This window comes from Lithobates pipiens, unplaced genomic scaffold (assembly GCF_037356315.1).
Source record: "Lithobates pipiens isolate NorthernLeopardFrog02 unplaced genomic scaffold, aLitPip1_a1.2 Scaffold_35, whole genome shotgun sequence".
Taxonomy (NCBI): Eukaryota; Metazoa; Chordata; class Amphibia; order Anura; family Ranidae; genus Lithobates; species Lithobates pipiens.
This window is the reverse complement of record NW_027507811.1, coordinates 13,356,281-13,375,136: the sequence shown is the minus strand read 5'-3', so window position 1 is coordinate 13,375,136 and position 18,856 is coordinate 13,356,281. Positions and strand designations below refer to the sequence as shown.

At 45.9% G+C, this 18,856-nt stretch overlaps 1 protein-coding gene across 1 annotated transcript; it reads left to right on the top strand.

Moving 5' to 3' along the window:
- Window positions 1-1,633: 1,633 nt before the first annotated feature.
- LOC143955740 (uncharacterized) lies at window positions 1,634-10,020 on the top strand. The gene is made up of 7 exons (XM_077465860.1): window positions 1,634-1,788; window positions 4,433-4,559; window positions 4,676-4,773; window positions 4,864-5,085; window positions 5,166-5,348; window positions 5,471-5,618; window positions 8,617-10,020. Exons 2-7 carry the CDS (start codon window positions 4,526-4,528, stop codon window positions 9,513-9,515), a joined length of 1,584 nt encoding a protein of 527 aa, XP_077321986.1. The 5' UTR covers window positions 1,634-1,788; window positions 4,433-4,525; the 3' UTR covers window positions 9,516-10,020.
- The last annotated feature ends 8,836 nt before the right edge of the window (window positions 10,021-18,856 follow it).

Sequence of the window (18,856 nt, the reverse complement as noted above, 5' to 3'; positions counted from 1 at the left end):
CCTAGAACACTCTATACACCCACTTATTGCTAAAATCAATGTATATCCAGGAAAAGAGTGCCAAACTACTGTACAGGATTCATGAGAAGAAGCATTGCAGGTCTAAAAGACAGACACGTTTCGAGTGGAAACCCCTATTCATCAGAGCTCAGTCTTTTAGACATGCATGGCTCCTTCTCGTGAATAGAATGCTGTAGCAAAACTCTGGTGCTCTGTTCCTGTACACTGTATATATTGATGAGCTTGTACACATGTTGGTTTGCGAGTAATTCACCTGCTCGGGGTATTATCAATAAACTATGGATTTGCCTCTTATTTCTCCAGCGCTAAAGATTCTTGAGCCAAGTCTCTGCATCATTATGTGCTGAATGGAAAAATATTGTGGATGGTGGAGGAGAGCTGTCGGAGAATGTAGTGTGGATGGTGGAGGAGAGCTGTCGGAGAATGTAGTGTGGATGGTGGAGGAGATCTGTTGGAGAATGTAGTGTGGATGGTGGAGGAGATCTGTCGGAGAATGTAGTGTGGATGGTGAGAGGAGAGCTGTCGGAGAATGTAGTGTGGATGGTGGAGGAGAGATGTCGGAGAATGTAGTGTGGATGGTGGAGGAGATCTGTCGGAGAATGTAGTGTGGATGGTGGAGGAGATCTGTCGGAGAATGTAGTGTGGACGGAGGGAGGAGATCTGTCGGAGAATGTAGTGTGGATGGTGGGAGGAGAGCTGTTGGAGAATGTAGTGTGGATGGTGGAGGAGATCTGTCGGAGAATGTAGTGATGAGTTCTACATAACCTTTCCTAGTACATCTATTGCTGGTAGAATCCTCCGGTAGTGAAAGTGTGGGGGGGGGGGGGGGTATTGGATGCAATGGTGTGCTGGGAGGCATTGGAGGTAGAGTTGTTTTGGGGAAGGGCCATTGGAGGCATAGGTGTGCTGGCACGACATTCACCAAAGCACACTGGATCGTTTTTCTCCATAGGTACCCAGGGGAGCCCCAGGTCTTTCACCATCCTGCCCCCCCCCCCCCCATCGCTTGTTATACCTGTCCCATCTATCTCTTTATGTCCTGATCCATGCATCGGATCCACACAGATGTACAGATGTACACTCTGGGATGCGCATGGAGATCTATGCAGATGTGTACAACCTGCCGGGGTCTGCATGGAACACCTGTGCGTCCCCTGTGGGGGTGAAGACAGCCCTGGGCACATGTGTATAGATCAGTACGCCTGTGTCTATGATAGGGTTGCCATCTGTCCGGGATTCACCCAGGCAGTCCGGGGTTTGAATCATGTGTCCGGGTTTCAGTCCACCAGGAACCTGGACACATTATTCCAACAGTAATGTGGCTCGGAACAGGGCCTGACAGAGGGGTGGTGAGGTTGGCACTATGCACGCCGCATTACTGTTCTCTTTGGAGTGCCCAAAGGTGTCCCAGGTCTGTTACAATCCTATAGAGTACACCGCTGAAGTGTTCGGGTTTAGCTTGAAGAAAAAAGTGGCAACCCCTAGTATACGAGGTCTAATACATACGGTTTATTATATGCAAGTTATCATAATCTCATAGAAGAATGGACCACGAGGCCGAGGACAAAGCGATGGAACGTAACGTAGACTGCAGTACTTGTATTGAACACAAGGTGGTGACCTCGCGTATTGTCGTTGGAACGCAAAGACAGGAAGTGATGTCTGGTACAGACAGGAAGTGATGTCACAGTATAAACAGGAAATTCCAGGTCAGGGGTGAGTCGGGAGGAAATAGAGAGGAGACATTGCTTGGATTACACGAAGGAGGTAATGTGTTTTTTAATTATTTTAATAGGTATTTACAGAGTGCCGTCAATTTACACAGCGCTTTACATATACATGTGCATTCACATCGGTCCCTGCCCTCAAAGAGCTTACAATCAAAAGTCCCGAATGTACATTCATACATACACATACTGGGGCCAATTAATGTACCAGCTAGGGTGGCCACCTCATCCCTTTAAACCCGAACATGTATGAATTACACGGGTTCTCAGGATAATTTAATGCAGATAAGACACCAAGTGAGTTTAATTATCACCTTAATCATCCTCTGAACCCGTGTAATTCATATGTGTTCGGGTTTAAAGGGATGAGGTGGCAACCCTGGGTTCAGCATGTTTTTGGGGTGTGGGAGGAAACCGGAGTAACTGGAGAAAACCCCACGGTGAGGGAGAACATGCAAACTCCAGGCTGATTGCACCGTGGTTGGGATTCGAACCAACAACCCAAGTGCCGCTAGGCAGAATGCTAACTTAGTTGATATTTACACCCAGTAGCCCCCCCCCCACCCCCCGTCATGTCCGTCCTCTTCCTCCATAGTCACTGTGACGTCTTTTATCTCCAACATCCACTACTACAGACATATCACATCCTGTATATTGGATATATTTTATAATATGTGTCCAGATACATCCTAAATATAGAGCCATTTATCCAACTGTCCATCCAGAGCCTCTGGTTTATAGACCGGATACATCCTAAATATAGAGCCATTTATCCAACTGTCCATCCAGAGCCTCTGGTTTATAGACCGGATACATCCTAAATATACAACCATTTATCCAACTGTCCAACCAGAGCCTCTGGTTTATAGACCGGATACATCCTAAATATAGAGCCATTTATCCAACTGTCCATCCAGAGCCTCTGGTTTATAGACCGGATACCTCCTAAATATAGAGCCATTTATCCAACTGTCCATCCAGAGCCTCTGGTTTATAGACCGGATACATCCTAAATATAGAACCATTTATCCAACTGTCCATCCAGAGCCTCTGGTTTATAGACCGGATACATCCTAAATATAGAACCATTTATCCAACTGTCCATCCAGAGCCTCTGGTTTATAGACTGGATACATCCTAAATATAGAGCCATTTATCCAACTTTCCATCCAGAGCCTCTGGTTTATAGACCGGATACATCCTAAATATAGAGCCATTTATCCAACTGTCCATCCAGAGCCTCTGGTTTATAGACCGGATACATCCTAAATATAGAACCATTTATCCAACTGTCCATCCAGAGCCTCTGGTTTATAGACCGGATACATCCTAAATATAGAACCATTTATCCAACTGTCCATCCAGAGCCTCTGGTTTATAGACCGGATACATCCTAAATATAGAGCCATTTATACAACTGTCCATCGAGAGCCTCTGGTTTATAGACTGGATACATCCTAAATATAGAGCCATTTATCCAACTGTCCATCCAGAGCCTCTGGTTTATAGACCGGATACCTCCTAAATATAGAGCCATTTATCCAACTGTCCATCCAGAGCCTCTGGTTTATAGACCGGATACATCCTAAATATAGAACCATTTATCCAACTGTCCATCCAGAGCCTCTGGTTTATAGACCGGATACCTCCTAAATATAGAGCCATTTATCCAACTGTCCATCCAGAGCCTCTGGTTTATAGACCGGATACATCCTAAATATAGAGCCATTTATCCAACTGTCCATCCAGAGCCTCTGGTTTATAGACCGGATACATCCTAAATATAGAACCATTTATCCAACTGTCCATCCAGAGCCTCTGGTTTATAGACCGGATACCTCCTAAATATAGAGCCATTTATCCAACTGTCCATCCAGAGCCTCTGGTTTATAGACCAGATACATCCTAAATATAGAACCATTTATCCAATCACATGACCACATAGGTAAGGACTACCGTCGGGTGAATGAAAGGATATTACGGAAATTCTAGATGAATGCTCTACACTCTTTTTATATTTCATGAATTTTGGAATTCTTGCATTACATATTCAAACTGGCCAACTGCATCAAAGTAATCCCTCTCTGGTCAGTCTCGACTCAAAATTCAAATACATGTCTGCATGCAGCATACTATAATGGACATATAGTGCCAATATGAGGGATGCAGCTGGAGGGTATTAAACCTGACCGGAGAGGTGAGGAGGATTCTGGGAGGTCACATGACATCACTCTTATCTCTATTAATAAAACACAGACCTGACCGGAGAGGTGAGGAGGATTCTGGGAGGTCACATGACATCACTCTTATCTCTATTAATAAAACACAGACCTGACCGGAGAGGTGAGGAGGATTCTGGGAGGTCACATGACATCACTCTTATCTCTATTAATAAAACACAGACCTGACCGTAGAGGTGAGGAGGATTCTGGGAGGTCACATGACATCACTCTTATCTCTATTAATAAAACACAGACCTGACCGTAGAGGTGAGGAGGATTCTGGGAGGTCACATGACATCACTCTTATCTCTATTAATAAAACACAGACCTGACCGTAGAGGTGAGGAGGATTCTGGGAGGTCACATGACATCACTCTTATCTCTATTAATAAAACACAGACCTGACCGGAGAGGTGAGGAGGATTTTGGGAATGTTCTTAGTGATAATTTAATTGTGTACAGGATTATTGAAGAGGAAATCTGGACATTTGATAAACAGACTGCCAGCCCCATGATCCATCTTTAGAAGGACACAAGGATCTCTACAAGGACGTCATGATGGCCAATCAGCCGCCCCTCACATCACCGGGTAAGAGGAGACTTTATTGTAAAGGAGAGAGCAGTACGGAGGCTCCACCTAGATCCCCCATCATCTGATAAACACATAGAAACAATGTATTCAGTCAGTGTGTGTGTTTCCTACAGATGGGTCCAGTAATGGGAACCCACCAGAGAGATGTCCCCGTCCTCTGTATTCCCGGGATTCCACACAGGAAGGTCACACCATCCCCCACCATCATCAGGTAGATGAGGAACAATCACTGATAGTATCATTAGGATCTGTACATTATCTGCATTGTTACCATTGATGTCATTTTTTATTATATATTCAGAGTGAAAATCTGAGAGATCCTAAAGTTCAGATTAAAGAAGAGATAAAAGAGGAGGATGATGAGGATGGGGTGGTGGAGGAGTTTCCAGAAGAAAACAAAGATCTGTACCAGGACACCATGGTGAAGTCATCCAGCTACAGAAACCCACCAGAGAGATGTCCCCGTCCTCTGTATTCCCGGGATTCCACACAGGAAGATCACACCATCCCTCACCATCATCAGGTAGATGATTGACAAGTATCGGTAGCTATGATCTATACACAAGCATGTTTGTTATAATAAAAGTTGTATATGTTATTCAGAGTGGAGACCTTGGAGACAACACCGATGTTAAAGAGTATAAAGAGGAGGATGAGAAGTATGGAGTAAAGGAGGAGTTTTCAGATGAACACAAGGACATGATGGAGCCACCAGAGAGATGTCCCCGTTCTCTGTATTCCCGGGATTCCACACAGGAAGATCTCACCATCCCCCACCATCATCAGGTAGGTGGAGTTGGCGCATCTACGACTTCAAAATGATTCCAAACTGTATGAGATCGTCATGTTTGGGTTTTAGTGCTCATGTTTTGAGGATGTTCCTTGTTATCATTTTGTGTTTTTTTTAGGGAGAAGAACAGATTGATATAAAAGCCGAGGTGAAGAAGGAGGAAGAAGAAGAGGAGACGTATGTGATGGGTGATCCGCAATGTATGAAGGAGGACGAGGTTATGGGTTCCATTAAAGAGGAGGATCCCTCTCTGTATATCAACCCGTGTAAGTAATAAGTGCTGACTTAACAGGATTCCCTTCCTTGGAAATGAATCAGTAATCTAATCAAAGTAATTGGGAGCGGAAGAACTACTACACCCAGCATGTACCATTAACCACAAGTATATAGATGGACACCAGCATAGAAATAATACAAGCTTTGTATAAGAAGAGATTGATAACAGTACATACATTCAATGTACGAACAGATATCAGCAAAGGGCCCGATAGGAGTCTTGGTGAAAATGTTGACATACTGTATACCCGGGTATATATAGTTATTGATATAGATACCTCCAGATCAGTGGCGGACTGACCATTGGGCCTCTCGGGCACTGCCCGAGGGGCCCGAGCCGCTAGGGGGCCCCATCAGGGTTGCCAGCCTCAGTAAAACCAGGGGCAGTATATAAAAATCTGTGTTTTTTTTTTTACATCTGTCTCTGAACTGTCCCTTACCGACATCCGTTTGGTCTAAAAATCACGAGATTATAGCTGCCCCACCTCTCCAGTACCTTGTCAGCCAATAGAAACATGTCTGTTTATACTGTGTGTACATGTATGTGTATACTGTGTGATTGTATACTGTGTGTGTATACTGTGTGGCCCCATAATCTCGGATTGCCTGGGGGCCCTATAATCTCCTATTGCCCAGGGGCCCCATGAGTTGTCAGTCCACCCCTGCTCCAGATGCATGTTGAGGTTTAGTTCCAGAGGCCCTCAAGGCTGAGCACGATATGGCATCCATCCTTGCCCTGGAGACCTGAAGATAAGATCAGTGGTAATTCCAACTGTTGTCCAACCAGCCTGGAACGCAGTTTCTCACAGGCAGAAACTGTGGTGTGGCACTGGAACTCAGAATCGGCCTATATACTCCGTTCTCTAGTACCCTCTTTTGTAGTTTCTAATCAATGCAACCAGACCTCTAATTACCAGAAGTGTCCATTGGATGCCTAACCTGGCTCTAGCCTATGCTGGGTATTGAGCTATAAGCTAAAGGTAGCTATAGAATCCCAGACCAGAAGGGACAGAGTTGACTAAAATAACAGGAGCTGCATATAAATTCTATTGTGATAAACAGATTCACTTGCTAATAGACTGGAAGTTAACCACTACATACATACAGCCCAAACCTAGCTATGTGGCACTGGGCATGAGAGATAATAACAATAGGACAGAGAAAGGTCTGTCATAAGAAATATAGAAACATACTCAAGAAGCTATGGCCGGCTGCAGGTAAACTATTAGAATGTAGGAATACTTGCACAATAATCTCTGCTTCTGACCTTGGTGAAATATATGCAGCTCCTGTGTGTAGACATGTGGTCTCCAAAAACCTCTTTCTCTCTTAACTTTCTCCTTTTTCTGGTTCTTTTACCCAACAACCCAGGGACAGGAAGTGCATACATAATATATTCACAGGCATTTACAAATACAGGCAGTAGAAGGCAGAAGATCCATACACAAATGAGGAGGAGATACTGTACACCATATGAAAGGTCCATCTCCATTCCTCAATATGACGTCATGTTCCCAACAAATGAGGAGGAGATACTGTACACCATATGAAAGGTCCATCTCCATTCCTCAATATAACGTCATGTTCCCAACAAATGAGGAGGAGATACTGTACACCATATGAAAGGTCCATCTCCATTCCTCAATATAACGTCATGTTCCCAACAAATGAGGAGGAGATACTGTACACTATATGAAAGGTCCATCTCCATTCCTCAATATAACGTCATGTTCCCAACAAATGAGGAGGAGATACTGTACACCATATGAAAGGTCCATCTCCATTCCTCAATATAACGTCATGTTCCCAACAAATGAGGAGGAGATACTGTACATCATATGAAAGGTCCATCTCCATTCCTCAATATAACGTCATATTCCCAACAAATGAGGAGGAGATACTGTACACCATATGGAAGGTCCATCTCCATTCCCCAATATAACGTCATGTTCCCAACAAATGAGGAGGAGATACTGTACACCATATGAAAGGTCCATCTCCATTCTTCAATATAATGTCATGTTCCCAACAAATGAGGAGGAGATACTGTACACCATATGAAAGGTCCATCTCCATTCTTCAATATAACGTCATGTTCCCAACAAATGAGGAGAAGATACTGTACATCATATGAAAGGTCCATCTCCATTCCTCAATATAACGTCATGTTCCCAACAAATGAGGAGGAGATACTATACACCATATGAAAGGTCCATCTCCATTCTTCAATATAATGTCATGTTCCCAACAAATGAGGAGAAGATACTGTACACCATATGAAAGGTCCATCTCCATTCCTCAATATAACGTCATGTTCCCAAAAAACGAGGAGGAGATACTGTACACCATATGAAAGGTCCATCTCCATTCCTCAATATAACGTCATGTTCCCAAAAAACGAGGAGGAGATACTGTACACCATATGAAAGGTCCATCTCCATTCCTCAATATAACGTCATGTTCCCAACAAATGAGGAGGAGATACTGTACACCATATGAAAGGTCCATCTCCATTCCTCAATATAACGTCATGTTCCCAACAAATGAGGAGGAGATACTGTACACCATATGAAAGGTCCATCTCCATTCCTCAATATAATGTCATGTTCCCAACAAATGAGGAGGAGATACTGTACACCATATGAAAGGTCCATCTCCATTCCTCAATATAACGTCATGTTCCCAACAAATGAGGAGGAGATACTGTACACCATATGAAAGGTCCATCTCCATTCCTCAATATAATGTCATGTTCCCAACAAATGAGGAGGAGATACTGTACACCATATGAAAGGTCCATCTCCATTCCTCAATATAACGTCATGTTCCCAACAAATGAGGAGAAGATACTGTACACCATATGAAAGGTCCATCTCTGTTTCTGAATGTAGCATCATGTTAAAAAAGTTTTGAATGCTGAACTGATATATATGACTCCTGAGTACCAGGTGTTAGAAAGTTTAAATATACAATGTTTGTTTCAAACAGATGGACATTATTGTTCGGGGAGCAATGCATTGGAGGAAAATCTTGAAGCATCTCCAGGTTGCACTACAGAAGGTAGTGACGTTGCACAGGTTCCTCCAAAAGTAACACTTTACTGGTATGTAAAACCAACGGATCCTTCTAATCCTGGGGCATCGTCTGATAATTCCCGTACTACGACTTCAGCTGTCAATCGAAGTTCTCGCAAAGCTCCCAGAAAAATAGCTCCAGCCAAATCCCTGGAACCTTCTTCAAGCCATGAGGGAGCTTTAACAGGAGTTATCAAAATTCCCAAGTCAAAGGTCACATCAGTGGGCACGTTGTTATGTTTGGTGTGCGGGAAAACGTTCTTGAAGCAAAACGCACTCAAAGCACACCAGCTATCTCACAAGCCCAAGCTTCCTTATACATGTTCAGATTGTGGGAGGTGTTTTCCTAAGAAACAAAAACTTCTCGTACACCAGAGAACACACACGGGCGAGCGCCCCTTTTCCTGTTCAGAGTGTGGAAGAAGTTTTTCTGAGAAACAAAACCTTCTTATACACCAGAGAATTCACACGGGCGAGCGCCCCTTTTGCTGTTCAGAGTGCGGAAAAACCTTTTCTGAAAAAGGAAGCCTTCACAAACACCAGAGACGTCACACCGGGGAGCGTCCCTACCCGTGTTCGGATTGCGGGAAATGTTTTTCTAAGAAAGGATCCCTTCTTGTGCACCAGAGAATTCATACGGGTGAGCGTCCCTTTTCCTGTTTAGAGTGCGGGAAAACCTTTTCTGACCGGGGAAACCTTTTTAAGCATCAGAGGATTCATACGGGCGAGCGTCCCTACACCTGTATGGAGTGCGGGAAATGTTTTTCCGAACAAGGAAACCTTCGCAGACATGAAAAAAGATCACATAGATGACTGTCCATGTTTATGGTCGGAGTGTGGAAGCTGTTTTTCCGAGGAAAGAACCCCTTCTTATTAGACTCGTGCAATTCGTTTAGTTCCGAATTTGTTTTTTAGCGAATTTTGACGAATTCGTTATTTCAGAATTTTCTAATTTCCGAAATTAAAAATTTTCTAATTTCCGAAATTACAAATTTCCGAAATTTTGCATTTCCGAATTTCCAAAATAACAAATTTACGAAATTACAAATTTCAGTAAATGACGAATTTCCGAAATTACAAATTTCCGAATTTTGCATTTCCGAATTTCCAAAATTACAAATTCACGAAATTACAAATTTCCGTAAATGACGAATTTCCAAAATAACAAATTTACGAAATTACAAATTTCCGTAAATGATGAATTTCCGAAATTACAAATTTTCGAATTTTGCATTTCCGAATTTCCAAAATAACAAATTTACGAAATTACAAATTTACGTAAATGACGAATTTCCAAAATTACAAATTTTCGAATTTCCGAAATTACAAATTTCCGAATTTTGCATTTCCAAAATTACAAATTTCGGAAATTACAAATTTCCGTAAATTACGAATTTCGGAAATTACAAATTTTCAAATTTCCAAAATTACAAATTTCCAAATTTTGCATTTCCGAAATTACAAATTTACGAAATTACAAATTTACGAAATTACAAATTTACGAAATTACAAATTTCCGTAAATGACGAATTTTAATTTCCAAAATTACAAATTTACGAAGTTACAAATTTCTGTAAATGACGAATTTTCGAATTTACACATTTCCGAATTTCAGAGATTCCAAACCTTCAAAATTCCGAAATTTCCGAAAATTCTGAATTTCAGAAATTCAAAAACCCTAAAATTTGAAATAATAACTAACTAATAATAAATATTAAATTGTAGGTATTGGAAATTCCTTTCAAATTTGGCTGTTATTAATGCACATGTCTACTTCTTATACACCAGATAATTCACTCGTCCCTATTCATTTTCAGTGTGCGGGAAATGTTTCAATAAGAAAGAAGCCCTTGTTAGACACCAGAGAATTCACTCAGCTAAGCGTCCTTTATAATAATAATAAGAAACATCTGAACAAAATATACCGACATGTGTGACTTTTTCCATCACAATGACAATGGTAAATATAAAGGCCTACAAAGAAAGGAAGACGGTGGAAGATTAATATGGGGTGCCACGCATGCTCGGTAGGCACTGTTCTCTATCAGCAGTGAGTGTGCTTGTCAGGTATTTGTTAATTTGCTAGTAATTATGAAAAAAAAAATGAAAAAGTCTAATGAAATTTGTAGATCATAGTCACATGACTAAAATAAAGATCCTTCTACATGTATTGAAGCTTTATTTATCAATGATCTGTTTTTTGTTTTTTTTTCATTCTTAAGTTTCACATTTAAATATAATAAAACTCTATCAAATGGCTGTTTTTTTTGTATTATTTTTGTATTGTGTGAATTTGATGTGAGGTATAATCTGTGTGTGTGTGTGTGTGTGTGTGTGTGTGTGTGGAATCGTCGATATACCCTAATAGAAGAATGGACCAAGAGGCCGGGTGTCAGGGCCTGTATTGTCTGCTGTTGGCATTGTGCTTCCTAGAGCAGAATGTTGTTCCATAATTACATAATTACATAGTTACATAGTAGGTGAGGCTGAAAAAAGACACAAGTCCATCAAGTCATGTCTATGTGTGTGATTATATGTCAGTATTACATTGTATATCCCTGTATGTTGCGGTCGTTCAGGTGCTTATCTAATAGTTTCTTTAAACTATTGATGCCCCCCACTGAGACCACCACCTGTGGAAGGGAATTCCACATCCTGGCCGCTCTTACAGTAAAGAACCCTCTACATAGTTTAAGATTAAACCTCCTTTTCTTCTAATTTTAATGAGTGGCCACGAGTCTTGTTAAACTCCCTTCTGCAAAAAAGTTTTATCTCTATTGTGGGGTTAACAGTACGGGATTTGTATATTGAAATCATATCCCCTCTCAAGCGTCTCTTCTCCAGAGAGAATAAGTTCAGTGCTCACAACCTTATCTCATAAATAATATCTTCCAGACCCTTTGTTGCCCTTCTTTGTAGTCGCTCCATTTCCAGTACATCCTTCCTGAGGACTGGTGCCCAGAACTGGACAGCATACTCCAGGTGCGGCTGGACCAGAGTCTTGTAGATCGGGAGAATTATAATTTTATCTCTGGAGTTGATCCCCTTTTTATTGCATGCCAATATTCTGTTTGCTTTGTTAGCAGGGCTTGCATGCCATTGCTGAGCCCATCATCTACTAGGACCCCCAGGCCCTTTTCCATCCTAGATTTCCAAAGAGGTTCTCCCCCCAGTCTATAGATTGCATTCATATTTTTGCCACTCAAATGCATTATTTTACATTTTTCTACATTGAACCTCATTTGCCGTGTAGTTGCCCCTCCCCCATTAATTTGTTCAGAACTTTTTGCAAGGTTTCCACATCCTGCGGAGAAGTTATTGCCCTGCTTAGCTTAGTATCGTCCGCAAATACAGAGATTGAACCATTTACCCCATCCTCCAGGTCGTTTATGAACAAATTAAATAGGATTGGTCCCAGCACAGAACCCTGGGGGACCCCACTACCCCACCCCCGACCATTCCGAGTACTCCCCATTTATCACCACCCTCTGAACTCGCCCTTGTAGCCAGTTTTCAATCCATGTACTCACCCTATGGTCCATAGCAACCAACCTTATTTTGTACAGTAAACGTTTATGGGGAACTGTGTCAAATGCTTTTTCAAAATCCAGATACACCACGTCTACGGGCCTTCCTTTTATCTAGATGCCAACTCCTCTCCTCATAGAAGGTTAATAGATCGGTTTGACAAGAATGATTCTTCATGAATCCATGCTGATTAAGGCTAATGATACCATTTTTTTCATTGCTAAAATCTTGTATATAGTCCCTTATCATCCCCCTCCAAGAGTTTACATACTATTGATGTTAGGCTAACTGGTCTGTAATTCCCAGGGATGTATTTTGGGCCCTTTTTAAATATTGGTGCTACATTGGCTTTTCTCCAATCCGCTGGTACCATTCCAGTCAGTAGACTGTCAGTAAAAATTAGAAACAATGGTCAGGCAATTGCTTGACTGAGTTCCCTAAGTACCCTCGGGTGCAAGCCATCCAGTCTCTGTGATTTATTAATGTTAAGTTTCTCAAGTCTAATTTTAATTCTGTCCTCTGTTAGCTGTGGAGGTGCTTCCTGTGATGTGTCACGAGGATAAACACTGCAGTTTTGGTCCCTTGTGAAGACTGAGGAGAAGAATAAATTCAATACTTTCACCATCTCCCCATCCTTTGTAACCAGATGTCCTTCCTCATTCTTTATGGGGCCGATATGGTCTGTCCTCCCCTTTTTACTGTTTAAAGAATTTCTTGGGATTTTTTTGCTCTCCTCCACTATGTGTCTTTCGTGTTCTATCTTAGCCATCCTTATTGCACCCTTACATTTCTTGTTGCATTCTTTATAAAGTTTGAATGCTGATGATGATCCCTCAACTTGTATTTTTTTGAAGGCCTTCTCTTTTGCTTTTATATGCATTTTTACATTGGAGTTAAGCCATCCAGGACTTTTGTTCACTCTTTTAAATGTATTAACCAATGGGATACACTGGCTAATGCCCTTATTTTATATGCTCTTAAAGCAAACCCATCTCTCCTCCGTGTTCTTTGTTCCTAATATTTTATCCAAATGCATGCCTTCTAGCAAGGTTTATAGTTTAGTGAAGTTGTCCCTTTTGAAATTCAGTGTGTTTGTATTTCCCTTATGTTTCCTATTTGTGTGATTTATACTGAATAGGGATGGCCGAACGGTTCACCCGGCGGTCGTTTTGCGGCGAATTTCGGCTGTTCGCCATCCGCCCGATTGGTGGACTATTCCCGCCGTTCGCCCGGTGGACTTCCGTGTTTACTGTGTAAAAGAACTTTGACCTATGATGACACATCCATCATGGGGTACAGGACGGCCAATTGAGACATTACAGCACATGGACACTTGGACATTCCCCTTAACTTATAAATAGACCCGATCCGGCGGCCATTTTACATTCTTTCTTCTGTCACTATAGGGAGAGGTTGCTGTGTGGAGCAGGGAGAGATTGCAGTGACCCAAATCGCTAGCTATTTGGTCCACAAAAGTTCTTTTCAGGACTGGTATAGGTGTTACGTGTAGTTCAGGATATAGGTTTGAGGCACTGCTGTGCTACTGATTTTTGCAGCAGCCTGTCTTTTGTCAGTGTAGAGAGAGGGAAAGGACGCTGTGTGCAGCAGGGACAGTCAGTTTAATCATTAGCTGTTACTATCAGGTCCACAAAAGTGCTATTCAAGTTATTGTTCCAGCAGCCTCTGTTTTGTCAGTTTAAATAGGGACAGGCAGGAAGCTGTGTGTGAGGCAGTGAGGGACAGTCAGTTTAATCAGTAGCTGTTACTATTAGGTCCACAAAGGTTCTTTCCAGGACTGGTATCAGTGGTATGGTAATAGGCTTGTACACGTATAATATTCTTTCTTCCAAATATAGAAAGAATATTATACTTGACTGCTGCCCTTCTGCTGCAGTAGTCCTTTATCAGTATAGGGACTGAGGTACAGTCTGCTAATCATTCACAACCTACTTGTTCCACAAAGGTCCTAATAAGGACTGGTAAGGTATAGGGTACTACAGTACATAGGGTTGAGTGAGGTACAGTCTGCTATTCCTTAAGGACTGGTATAGGTCCACAATATATAGGGTTGAGGTGCACTACTGCTGACTGCTGCCCTATACTGCAGCAGTCCTTTATCAGTATAGGGACTGAGAGTTTTGTCACAGGGTCATTTAAAAAATGACAGGCAGAGGAAGAGGCAGGCCCTTCCACAGGGGAAGTTGCAGAAGGTGCGTTTAATTACTTTAAAGGACGCACCAGACTTGGTTGAGTGGCTGACTCAGCCTTACTCTTCTGCACCCTCCTCATCCTCTCGATCTGCACCCTCTTCTTCACTCTCTGCTATGTGCACCCCCAAAGACACTACCACCAACAACACCACCACCACCACCACCACCACCACATACCTTCCGCTTGAGTCACAGGAATTATTTTCCGATCCATATCAAGACATTTCTGATGCGCAGCCACTCTTGGCATTGGATCAGGAAGAGGAGGTAGCAACAACCGCCACTCAGCAGTCTGACGACAGTACCCAGATCAGCCCAAGGAGGAGGTTGGTCCCCGCTGTTGCTGCCTACTCCGAGATCTCTACTTATAGCGGTGGGGAAGGTGACGTCGATGATGACATGTCTAGTGATGTCACGTGGGTGCCCACAAGAGAGGAAGAGGAGGGGCGTTCAGTGGGAGATATGGACCAGCAGATAAGGAGGAGAAGCAGGAATAACTTACATTGCACAGGAGGGACAAAGCAGACTGCAAATGTATCAGGAGCGAGTCATCGACCATGTACGGTCACATCTGGCGCTCCCAGGACACCGGCACATGGCTCCGCAGTGTGGGCTTTTTTTAACGTGTCCGCTGCTGACAATAACGTTGCCATCTGCAATCTTTGCAGTCAACGCATTAGTCGCGGTAAGCCCAACACTCACCTAGGGACGACTGCCTTAAGAAGGCACATGAGCAGCCATCACCGAGCCCAGTGGGAGCAACGGAACACACAAAGCCACACTGCAGGCTCTCACCGTCCAGCCTCGTCTTCTACTTCTCCTTCTCCTCTCTCCTCACAATTGTCCTCCACTCCACCTTCTATCACGCCAAGCTCACGCTTTTCTGCAAAAAGGCAGGCTTCCATGGGCCTAATGTTCGAGCGTAAAAAAATGATGACGCCGGATAACCCTCTTGCTCAACGGTTGACAGCTGGCTTGTCAGAACTCATAGCCCGCCAACTACTGCCATATAAACTGGTGGACTCGGAGGCCTTTCGCAAATTTGTGGCCATTGGAACACCACAATGGAAGGTCACAGGAAGGAAGTATTTCTCACAGAAGGGCATCCCAGAGCTATATGGCCATGTTCAGCGGCAAGTGAATGTATCTCTGGCACACAGTGTCGGTGCCAAGATACATCTGACCACAGACACGTGGTCTAGCAAACCACGGAAGGTATCATGGGCGTCCGCAGCAGGGGGCAAGGGGGGTCAAGTGCCCCCCCTGGAATCCCCAAGGTGTTGCTACCGCCGCCGCCGCCATGCTGCATTTTTTATTTCTGAGTCCGCTCTCTCCTCTGGATCACAGCGCTGGATGGCTGTGTTCGGCGGCCGCTCTGTAACACAGTCCCGCCCCCCCAGACCAGCTCGTGTGATAGTAGAGAGAATCAATGTTCCGCCTATCACATGAGCTGGTCTGGGGGGGGCGGGGCTGTGTTACAGAGCGGCCGCCGAACACAGCCACCCAGCGCTGTGATCCAGAGGAGTAGATGCCCATCCGTGCTACAGTTCCTGGATAGGAGGATGGGGGGGGGGCTGCAGTGCTCTCCTCCACCACCGCACTCTCCTGCCCCCCCAGTGCTCTCTTCAACCACCGCACTCTCCTGCCCCCCTCCAGTGCTCTTCTCTTCCACCACCACACTCTCCTGCCCCCCCAGTGCTCTCTTCAACCACCGCACTTTCCTGCCCCCCTCCAGTGCTCTTCTCTTCCACCACCGCACTCTCCTGCCCCCCGTGCTCTCCTCCACCACCGCACTCTCCTGGCCCCCCCAGTGCTCTCCTCCACCACTGCACTCTCCTGCCCCCCCAGTGCTCTCCACCACCGCACTCTCCTGCCCCCCAGTGCTCTCCTCCACCACCGCACTCTCCTGCCCCCCCCAGTGCTCTCCTCCACCACCGCACTCTCCTGCCCCCCCAGTGCTCTCCTCCACCACCGCACTCTCCTGCCCCCCCAGTGCTCTCCTCCACCACCGCACTCTCCTGCCCCCCCCAGTGCTCTCCTCCACCAGCGCACTCTCCTGCCCCCCCCAGTGCTCTCCACCACCGCACTCTCCTGCCCCCCCCCATGCTCTCCTCCACCACCGTGCTCTCCTCCACCACCATACTCTCCTGCCCCCCCCAGTGGTCTCCTCCACCACCACACTCTCCTGCCACCCCCTCCAGTGCTCTCCTCCACCACCACACTCTCCTGCCCCCCCAGTGCTCTCCTCCACCACCACACTCTCCTGACCCCCCCCAGTGCTCTCCACCACCGCACTCTCCTGCCCCCCAGTGCTCTCCTCCACCACCGCACTCTCCTGCCCCCCCCCCCAGTGCTCTCCTCCACCACCGCACTCTCCTTCCCCCCCCCAGTGCTCTCCTCCACCACCGCACTCTCCTGCCCCCCCCAGTGCTCTCCACCACCGCACTCTCCTGCCCCCCCAGTGCTCTCCACCACCGCACTCTCCTGCCCCCCCATGCTCTCCTCCACCACCGTGCTCTCCTCCACCACCACACTCTCCTGCCCCCCCCCCCCCCAGTGGTCTCCTCCACCACCAAACTCTCCTGCCACCCCCTCCAGTGCTCTCCACCACCACACTCTCCTGCCCCCCCCAGTGCTCTCCTCCACCACCACACTCTCCTGCCCCCCCAGTGCTCTCCTCCACCGCCACACTCTCCTGCCCCCCCAGTGGTCTCCATCACCCCCACCTCTCTCCCCCTGTTCTTTTCCCCCCCAGTGCTCTCCCCTCAGTGCTCTCCACTCCCCCCAATGCTCCCCCCTGTTCTTTCCCCCCCAGTGCTCTTCAGCTCTCCCCATCACTCTCCAGCCCCCACCCCTGTACTCTCCACTCCCCCTGCATTTTGTGCCCACCCATGTGCTCTCCACCCCCCATAGTGCATTCCCCCGTGCTTTCCACCCCTGTTCTTTCTGGCCCCCACTGGTGCTCTCAAGATCCCCCCCATTGCTCTCCACTCCCCCCTGCTCTTTGTACCCCCCCAGTACTTTCCAGCCCCCGTGCTCTCCACCCCTGTTTTTCTGCCCCCCCAGTGCTCTTCACCACCCCACACTCTTAGCCCCCCCAGTGCTCTCAGCCTACCGTGCTCTCTACCCCTGTTCTTGTTGCCCCCCCCCCCCCAGTGCTCTCAAGTTCCCCCCAAGCGCTCTCCGCTCCCCACCCCTGTGATCTCCACTCTCCCTCGCTCTTTGCCCCCACCCATGTGTTCTCCAACCCCGCCAGTACTCTTTGCTCCCCCTTCTCTCCAACTCCCACTCAGTGCTCTCCACTTCCCCAGGACCAGAGGGCAGGCTGACTGGGGCCAGAAAATGAGGACGGCTGAAGGTGCAGGTGGCCAGGGACCACTCCATCTCACAGCAGACAGATCCTCTGGAAGGAGCACCGTCCCCATCCAAAACGAGAACAGACCCTGCCTGCTGCTGGCCGTCATGGATATCCTGCTGGCATGCAAGGTACTGTACCGAGCATCAACAACACACCTTCCCACAGACAGGGACTGCAGACTGGGACATGGGGCACAGGAGGGGCTGCAATGATGGGCACAGTAAGACTGCATTCACGGCACAGTAAAGCTGCATTTGATGGACATGGTGAGGCTGCATTTGAAGGGCACAGTGAGGCTGCATTTGGAGGGCACAGTGAAGCTGCATTTGGTGGGTACAGTGAGGCTGCATTCACGGACACAGTGAGGCTGCATTTGATGGACACAGTGAGGCTGCATTTGATGGGCACAGTGAGGCTGCATTTGGTGGGCACAGTGAAGCTGCATTTGGTGGGCACAGTGAGGCTGCATTTGGTGGGCACAGTGAGGCTGCATTGATGGGCAGAGTGAGGCTGAATTTGATGGGCACTGCATTGAGCTCTTGCATCAAGTCTGCAGTCTCTGTCCATCTCCTGTAGCATGTCTGCAGTCTCTGAGGGAGCCTGGAGAGGAGTCAAGAGTGGGAGCACCGCCGGGATGGGGGTCATGGCAGAAGTCAGACTTGTGTGGACTGTGGACAGGAGACTATAGGATAAAACCTCCAAGCTGGAGCCGACTGACTGAGCCCTGCACAGTGCACCTGAGAGGAGGTCAGTAAAAGCACCGCCAGGCCAGTCGGGGGTCACTGATGTAAGGGGGGAGTGAATACGATGATATAAAGGGTTTCCTCCTTATATTAGTAACCCACCCCCCTTACCTTAGAGCAGGGGTCTCAAACTCAATTTACCTGGGGGCCGCTGGAGGTAGATTCTGGGTAAGGCTGGGCCGCATCAAGTTTTCCACAAAAAATGCGCTTACAAAATATCATTATTCAGATTCAAATGTCTTTATTAACAGTTCTTTAACATTTAACTTTTAGAACATGAATGGACATAAACTGTTTGAACATGGCTTTATCTGC

Bases quoted from the DNA above. Each gene is read 5' to 3' on its own strand.
- LOC143955740 (XM_077465860.1), top strand. From the start codon at position 4,526: ATGATGGCCAATCAGCCGCCCCTCACATCACCGG. The intron at 5,349-5,470 runs GTAGGTGGAGTT...TGTTTTTTTTAG, and splicing joins CCATCCCCCACCATCATCAG to GGAGAAGAACAGATTGATAT. The intron at 5,619-8,616 runs GTAAGTAATAAG...TGTTTCAAACAG, and splicing joins CTCTCTGTATATCAACCCGT to ATGGACATTATTGTTCGGGG.